This window comes from Triticum urartu, chromosome 2A (genome assembly GCF_056163025.1).
Source record: "Triticum urartu cultivar PI428250 chromosome 2A, HENAU_Tu73, whole genome shotgun sequence".
Taxonomy (NCBI): domain Eukaryota; kingdom Viridiplantae; phylum Streptophyta; class Magnoliopsida; order Poales; family Poaceae; genus Triticum; species Triticum urartu.
Genome location: NC_141874.1, coordinates 16,167,997 through 16,176,513, shown reverse-complemented (window position 1 = coordinate 16,176,513; position 8,517 = coordinate 16,167,997). Strand labels below are relative to the sequence as shown.

The 8,517-nt window shown below is 46.4% G+C and overlaps 1 protein-coding gene and 1 pseudogene across 1 annotated transcript; both read left to right on the top strand.

Moving 5' to 3' along the window:
- The first annotated feature begins 426 nt into the window (after nucleotides 1–426).
- LOC125540595 (cytochrome P450 89A2) lies at nucleotides 427–1,910 on the top strand. Its single transcript, XM_048704201.1, has one exon. The coding sequence runs from the start codon at nucleotides 440–442 to the stop codon at nucleotides 1,859–1,861; it is 1,422 nt and encodes a 473-aa protein (XP_048560158.1). The 5' UTR covers nucleotides 427–439; the 3' UTR covers nucleotides 1,862–1,910.
- A 4,057-nt stretch (nucleotides 1,911–5,967) lies between these two features.
- On the top strand, nucleotides 5,968–6,106 carry LOC125541933 (small nucleolar RNA Z247; annotated as a pseudogene).
- The last annotated feature ends 2,411 nt before the right edge of the window (nucleotides 6,107–8,517 follow it).

The window sequence follows — 8,517 nt, the reverse complement described above, 5'->3', positions numbered from 1 at the left end:
AACTTAAAGATTAAGATATCTATTTATTTATAAAATACCGATAAACAAATTATCTTAATACTGATAATTAAACAAATAGTAGATGATTATTAATTCAGTGCAATTTTTATTTAATATAAAATACCGCCACAACGTGGGGCGCATCGTCTAGTGTATCCAGTGAAAGCACTCCAAAAAGTAAGAAAAAGAACACTAACAAATAGTGGTGTGAGGAGCATCTTATCATACTCTGTTCGGTGTGAGTGCAAGCGTTAGGTGTGAGTGGCCATGCATGCCTGTTATATCGCACTCACACCTATAGTCACTCAGCATATGATTCATTGTTCATGGTGGGAAAGATCAAAAGTCAATCACGCGGCGAGGCCCCTCTCTCCCACTCCTATAAGTATGGAAACACACAATCATCTACAGGCATGCAGCAGCTAGGTCCAGCAGATCAATGGATCAGCTCCTCGTGCTCCTCGCGTTTCTCCTGTGCGGCCTCCTCGCCGTCTTCCGGCGCGGCCGCGCTCCTCCTCCTCCACCCTCACTTGCCATGCACAAGATCAGCGACCCAGCTGTCGCCCACCGCGCGCTCGTCGAGAACGCAGACGCCTTCTCGAATCGCCCGCCCGCGCGCCTGCACGTGGCCCAGGCCGCCCGGCGACGCGGCCAGCGGAACGAGAACCTCAACACCATGGCACACGGACCGCACTGGCGCGCCCTCCGGTGCAACCTCACCGCCGAGACCCTCCATCCGTCTCGCCTGGCCGGCCTAGCGCCGCTGCAGCGGGAGGCCGTCCAGGGCCTCATCGCCGCGCTGTCGTCCGCCCCCCGGGGAGGCCGGGAGGAGGTGACGGAGGTGCACCAGCACCTCTATGGCGCCGTGTTCTCGGTCGTCGCGCGCCTGTGCTTCGGTGACGTCGTCGACGAGGACCACGTGCGCGCTATGCGCCACGACATACAACGCTTCCAGCTCGCCATTGGGCTGGTCAAGCCCTTCACGGCCACGGGCTCCGTGATGGAGAAGCTCGTGGAGTGGAGATGGCTGCGCAGGCTCTTCGCCATCGATGTCCGGCTCAAGGAGCTATTCCTCCCTCCCATCGAGGCATGGAGGCGGGTGGTCCGGTCTCCTCGACCACGTGACGACAACGGCCGTCGTCCGTACGTCGAGTCACTCATCAATCTCCGCGTCCCCAACGAGGACGGCGGCCGGCGCGCTCTTAGGGACGAGGAGATGGTGCGGCTGATCTCGGAGTTCCTTGGCGCCGGCACGGGGACGGTGGTGGCAAGCCTCGAATGGGCCCTCGCCCACCTTGTCGACAAGCCGGAGGTGCAGGAGAAGCTACACTGCGAGGTCAACGACGGCGAGGTTTCCCGTGTGGGTGCAGGCATGCCTTACCTGCATGCCGTCGTGCTGGAGACCCTTCGCATGCACCCACCGTTGCCGGTCATCCCGCGCCATGTCCATGCCAATGCCGTCGGAGTGCTGGCCGGAGGAATGGCCGTGCCGCCGCCAGCCGGCGACTTTTACGTGAATTTCTCTGCGGGGGACATTGGCAGGGACAGCAAGATATGGAAGGATCCCGACGAGTTCCTGCCGGAGCGGTTCCTTACCGGCGGCGACGGGGAGGGCATTGGCCCGTTGCCGGCGCCCAAGCAGATCAGGATGATGCCATTTGGCGCAGGGCATAGGTTCTGCCCTGGCGTGGGGATGGCGATGGTGAACATGAAGTGCTTCTTGGCGGCAATCGTCTGCGAGTTCGAGTGGGCGCCGCCGACTGGCATTGCCGCTGTTGACCTCACGGAGCTGGATTCCTTCTTCAAGGTGATGAAGAAGCCGCTTTCCGCACGTGTCACGCGACGCACTAAATCCATCTAAAGATCTCGTGAATCTACACGATATCTTTAGAATAAAATTGTTGTGTTTCTACCATTGTTGCAGCCGAGAGTAGGGGTGGATTATTGAGCTGCTCAGCTCGTTAAACTCGTGCTCTTTAAGGCTTGACTAGTTAAACTCATTAAGCTTAACAAGCACAAAATCCTTCTCAGCTTTGTTCATTTGAAACTTGTTAATCACGTGAGCGCTTGCTAACAGACTACAATGTGCTACAGCGTACTGGATAAGAATGTATGTGTTTTTTGCGAAGAAGAAGATGGTGACTACATAAGAAGGTGCACTAGTTTGCTATCTTCTATGAACTAGGTTGGATCAATTAGATTGAATAGATCAACTTAGATGCTACAAAAATGTTGTCATATAAGACAAAAATATGTATTGCGTTGTACTAACGAGCTGCTCGTGAAACTCGTTAGCTCGTTCGTTAAGCTCATTAAAGTTAATGAGCTAAAATCATTGTTCATTAAAAAGCAAGCTACAAGCTTAACAAGGTGAGGTATTGAGGGTTCATTAAACTCGCGAGCTACAAGTTTGGTCCAGTCGTAGCCAAGACCTATAGCCGCGGAAAGCTTCTCCTTCCACTGTTTCATGTTGGTTTTTCTCGTCTCCGGCATGGGAACCTCAGATCTATACACAATGCACTCTAGTTTCCTTTAATGTTGGGGTTTTGTGTCCCATTTCGAGGGTGAAGAAGGTGCCTCAGGCCTCTACCCCCTCATGGTGTGATATGAAATAGTTGACACCAGGGAGTCTGCAGGGTTCTGGTCCCGCAAATGGTCGGCTTCTGGCCCGGTGTGGTCAGGGCCAGGCCCATAGGTGTGCTGACTGTGTGACCCGTATAGCGCCCGTAAATTTTTTTTTGGGGGGGGGGGCAAATTTTTATAGGCCTAGTATGTATATTCAAAGAAGAGCAGTTTTAACATGGTCCCTCTTACCCCTTCTTTTCACATGAGAGGTAAGAGTATAAAATAGATCTTAGCCGTTGATCTCATCAATGAATGGCTTGATTGACTCTTACCTTCTTACCTCACATGTAAAAAAAGGAGGTAAGCGGGACCATGTTAAAATTTGCCTTCAAAGAAACGTTGTTTTGCTGGGCCGGTGGGCGTTGGCATCCGCGACGCGAGCCAGCCACCAGGCCGCTGCTCTCGAGTCGGGGATGGGAATTAGATTAGATCGATCGCAAAACAACCAGCGTTACAGCGGTCCACGATCACATCGATCGCAAACCAACCAGCGTTACAAATTTTCTAGTTAACTTTTGATAGGGATCGTTAGAGATCGCTTCTTGCCTTGCTGGTTGAAGATCACAGTATAACAGTTTAACCGGAGAGAATAGGAGACTAGGTGAGTCAGACGGTTCGTTTAATTGTCAAACATTGACGTATAATCTCTAATTAATATCTGTTGCCATATCACTTAGATTTTATTCTATTCATCTTTTGTATCTTGTGTTTCAATAGTTTAGATTTGAGTCATCATTGGGAAACACCAGGTGCCTACAAGCACAAAAGAAAAGAAAGAGAACGAAATTTAATTAATAAATCTTATAAAGGTGGTATGGAGTATGGACAAGTTTGTTAGAAAAGAAGCATCACAAGTGGCATCCGGTATTAGTTTGTTAATCCTTCTACCTTGCACTTGCAATTGTTCTATATAATTTTTTCCGTGATATATAAATTATAATTGCTCGTTAATTCATTTTTGCTAGGGAGATAGGGCCACACTTTTTAGTTTCGCACTGGGCCCCGGAGAGATAAATGTCATGCATATCAGGCAAGACAAGCGAGGGGAAGAGGAGGTGAGGTGAGTGTGGTGGTGGGAAGGTGCAAGCGTGGAATAGGATATCAATTACAAGCCTCTACTACCTAGATAAATGTAAGGTTTCATCTTATGTCAAGTTTTCTCATGCCCTTCCTTCGTCCGCACTCCATCCATATGTCACCCCCACCCTTCCACTGGTTCTTCATCCCTCGCGATTTTTCTTTGGTTAATAGTTTTCATCTGGTCGGCCAAATCAAATCAATATTTAGTCACACAATATATTCAAATTCGATAATCAATTTCTTTTTGGGTAATAAATATTGGGAACACAATAAAATCATTAAAAATCAATCATGATCGGTAATTATTTGATAACATAATAAATTCACGGGAAGGAATCAATCACAGCTGGGAAGGAACAAATTATCACAAAAGGTGAGTATATCGTCCTACTCCCATGAGGGAAGACTGGCATGGAGTAGTGCTCGACGGCGCACCTGAACGAAAGGGCTTGTGGGGGCGATTGCCTAGTTCTGGTGTTGATTACTGACCGTATGATTTCTAGGTGTTGGTTATTAATTGTAGCATGCTAATTCCACTAATTCTTATGGAGAATAGGGAGATGTGTATCCACTGAAAGTAATTGCATTGTACCGCTAGATCTGTATGTTGCTCCTGAAAATGTTTTACTTTTTGTTCCGTGTTTCGGATGTTATATAACATACACAAACGTAAAATTAACATTTGGTTGTTTATTTTGTGTGTTATTTTTGCATTATGGCCATAATTTGATTATACCTCAATCCAATCCATGCAATACACGAGAGAGAGAGAGAGAGAGAGAGAGAGAGAGAGAGAGAGAGCTCTACGTGCAATAAAAAATTGCAGACATGGCAAGCCAAGCCAAGGCACGATGTTCAAATATAACATAATTGCATGATTACATGTTTGAAATTTAAAGTGTGGGTATACTAAGACGGGGTGGAAGGCTTGTGAGGCAGAGATAGTGGGTGGAGAAAGAAGAAGAAGAGTGAATTATAAAGCTAGAATCATACACTAGTCACAGTTGGCGAAACCACTAAAATACATACATCCCCCTTGAACGCATATACACTCATCTAGTTAATCACTAAAAAGGGAATGTGTGAGATTGCATTGAACATATTTTATAGTCGCCGGAAATACCGACAAAGGAAAAAAACAACCAAAAGAAATGTTTCCCAGCCACATGGCAAAATAGCTAATCACAGATTAGAAAGAAACATATGGTATCATAATCCACTATCATACCATGTTATGACTTTCTCAAATCACATGGTAGGTGTGGTCAGCTTTTTCAAGTTGATGAGTATGAACCATGCTACATATACGCCACTTCTGGAACGATTTTTGCACAACAGTTCTGGTCAGACCATCCATGAATAAACGGAAGCACAGCAGGACCATTAGATTAACTAGCGTACATAATGTTGAAATACATTGTAATAGGATAGGACTAGAGGTTTTAAATCCTGGAAACCTATTCTATCTCTTCTTCTGTTTCTTCCTCCCGTTACCGACCTTCTCTGTAAACTCTCGATCAAACTCTTGATCGATCTTATTGTAAGCCACTGCATCACTTGTATAAATAAAACTGCGGCCCGAAAAAAGAGTTCTATGCTTCCCAAACTATTTTACATGGTAATCAGAGCATCTTCTTCCCAGAGATCGAAAGAGGATCGCATCTAGTTCACACCCATCGTAAAATTCCAAACCCCATTGCCACTTTCGCCATGACCTCTGCCTCCACCCAATCCAGCACCATGAGTGCCCTCACCACATCTGTTGCATCAACCTCCACCTTCACCCCTTCCTCCTCCAGCTCGTCATATCCCATGTCCATCGGACCTCCACCCCAGGAGAAGCTCACGAGGGAAAACTACCTCATGTGGAAGGCTATTGTGCTGCCCCAAATCAAGGGCGCGCAGATGGGCCACCACCTTGATCCGGAGAGCCAAGCGCCGCCGGAGACACTCACCATCACCAATGATGGGAAAGAGGAGCAGATTGTGAACTTCTCCCGCGTCCTCTGGTATGCACAACAGTAGCAAGTCCAAGGTTTTCTGATGGGTTCCTTGTCTCGCGAGATCCTTGCATATGTGGTCACCCTTCAGACGTCGGCAGAGGTATGGGCAGCAATCCATGCCATGTTTGCTGCCCAAAATCAAGCTCAAGCCATAAACACAAGGATTGAGCTCACCAATCTGAAAAAAGGAAACTTGACGATGTCAGAGTACCTAGCCAAGATCAAATCGCTGTCAGATGAGATCGCGTGCACTGGAGCGGCGATGCAAAGTGGCGAAATCATTTCATAGGTTCTGGCCGGCCTCGACCTCGACTACAACCCGGTCATGTCGGTCCTTGCTGCGCGGGTGGAGCCTGTCACCGTCCAAGAGCTGTACACACAGCTGTTAAGCTTTGATGCACGCATCAATCTTCTTCACGGAACCAACATACGACAGTCTTCCACCAACGCCACCTCGCGAGGTCATGGGTCTGCTCGTGAGCGCGACCGCGGGAACAACAGTGGCGGGCGTGGCCTTGGCAATGGCCAAGGGGCGCGTCCAAACGTAGGAGGCTACAACAACAATTCTTCCTCTTCTCATTTTGGAGGGGTGCTACCTCTTGAGCACTGCGTTTGTTTTCCCCGAAGAGGAAGGGATGATGCAGCAAAGTAGTGTAAGTATTTCCCTCAGTTTTTGAGAACCAAGGTATCAATCCAGTAGGAGGCTACACGCGAGTCCCTCGCACCCGCACAAAACAAATAAATCCTCGCAACCAACGCAAATAGAGGTTGTCAATCCCTATAGGGCCACTTACGAGAGTGAGATCTGATAGATATGATAAGATAATATTTTCGGTATTTTTATGATAAAAGATGCAAAGTGAAATAAAGGCAAAATAAATAGCAAAGGAAATAACTAAGTAGTAGGAGATCAATATGATAAAGATAGACCCGGGGGCCATAGGTTTCACTAGTGGCTTCTCTCGAGAGCATAAGTATTCTATGGTGGGTGAACAAATTATTGTTGAGCAATTGACAGAATTGAGCATAGTTATGAGAATATCTAGGTATGATCATGTATATAGGCATCACGTCCGAGACAAGTAGACCGACTCCTGCCTGCATCTACTACTATTACTCCACTCATCGACCGCTATCCAGCATGCATCTAGAGTATTAAGTTAAAAACAGAGTAACGCCTTAAGCAAGATGACATGATGTAGAGGAATAGACTCATGCAATATGAAGAAAACCCCATCTTGTTATCCTCGATGGCAACAATACAACACATGCCTTGCTGCCCTTACTGTCACCGGGAAAGGACACCGCAAGATTGAACCCAAAGCTAAGCACTTCTCCAATTGCAAGGAAGATCAATCTAGTAGGCCAAACCAAACTGATAATTCGAAGAGACTTGCAAAGATAACCAATCATACATAAAAGAATTCAGAGAGGATTCAAATATTATTCATAGATAGACTTGATCATAAACCCACAATTCATCGGTCTCAACAAACACACCGCAAAAATAAGATTACATCGAATAGCTCTCCACAAGAGAGGGGGAGAACGTTGTATTGAGATCCAAAAAGAGAGAATAAGCCATCTAGCTACTAACTATGGACCCGTAGGTCTGAGGTAAACTACTCACACTTCATCGGAGAGGCTATGGTGTTGATGTAGAAGCCCTCTGTGATCGATGCCCCCTCCGGCGGAGCTCTGGAACAGGCCCCAAGATGGGATCTCGCGGATACAGCAAGTTACGGCGGTGGAATTAGGGTTTTGGCTCCATATCTGGTCGTTTTGGGGTACGTGGATATATATAGGAGGAAGGAGTACGTCGGTGGAGCAACAGGGGGCCCACGAGGGTGGAGGGCGCGCCTGGTGGGGGTGGGCGCGCCCCCTACCTCGTGGCCTCCTGTTTTATTTCTTGGTGTAGGGTCCAAGTCTCCCGGATCATAATCTTTCTAAAAATAACGTTCCCAAAGGTTTCATTCCGTTTGGACTCCGTTTGATATTCCTTTTCTTCGAAACCCTAAAACAGGCAAAAAACAGCAATTCTGGGCTGGGCCTCCGGTTAATAGGTTAGTCCCAAAAATAATATAAAAGTGGATAATAAAGCCCAATAATGTCCAAAACAGTAGATAATATAGCATGGAGCAATCAAAAATTATAGATACATTGGAGACGTATCAAGCATCCCCAAGCTTAATCCTGCTCGTCCTCGAGTAGGTAAATGATAAATATAGAATTTTTGATGCGGAGTGCTACTTGGCATAATTTTAATGTAATTCTTCTTAATTGTCGTATGAATATTCAGATCCGAAAGATTCAAGACAAAAGTTCATATTGACATAAAAATAATAATACTTCAAGCATACTAACAAAGCAATTATGTCTTCTCAAAATAACATGGCTAAAGAAAGTTATCCCTACAAAATCATATAGTCTGGCTATGCTCTATCCGCACCACAGAAAATATTTAAATCATGCACAACCCCGATGACAAGCCAAGCAATTGTTTCATACTTTTGACATTCTCAAAACTTTTTCAATCTTCACGCAATACATGAGCATGAGCCATGGATATAGCACTATAGGTGGAATAGAGTGGTGGTTGTGGAGAGGACAAAACGGGAGAAGATAGTCTCACATCAACTAGGCGTATCAACGGGCTATGGAGATGCCCATCAATAGATATCAATGTGAGTGAGTAGGGATTGCCATGCAACGGATGCACTAGAGCTATAAGTATATGAAAGCTCAAAAAGAAACTAAGTGGGTGTGCATCCAACTTGCTTGCTCATGAAGTCCTAGGGCATTTTGAGGA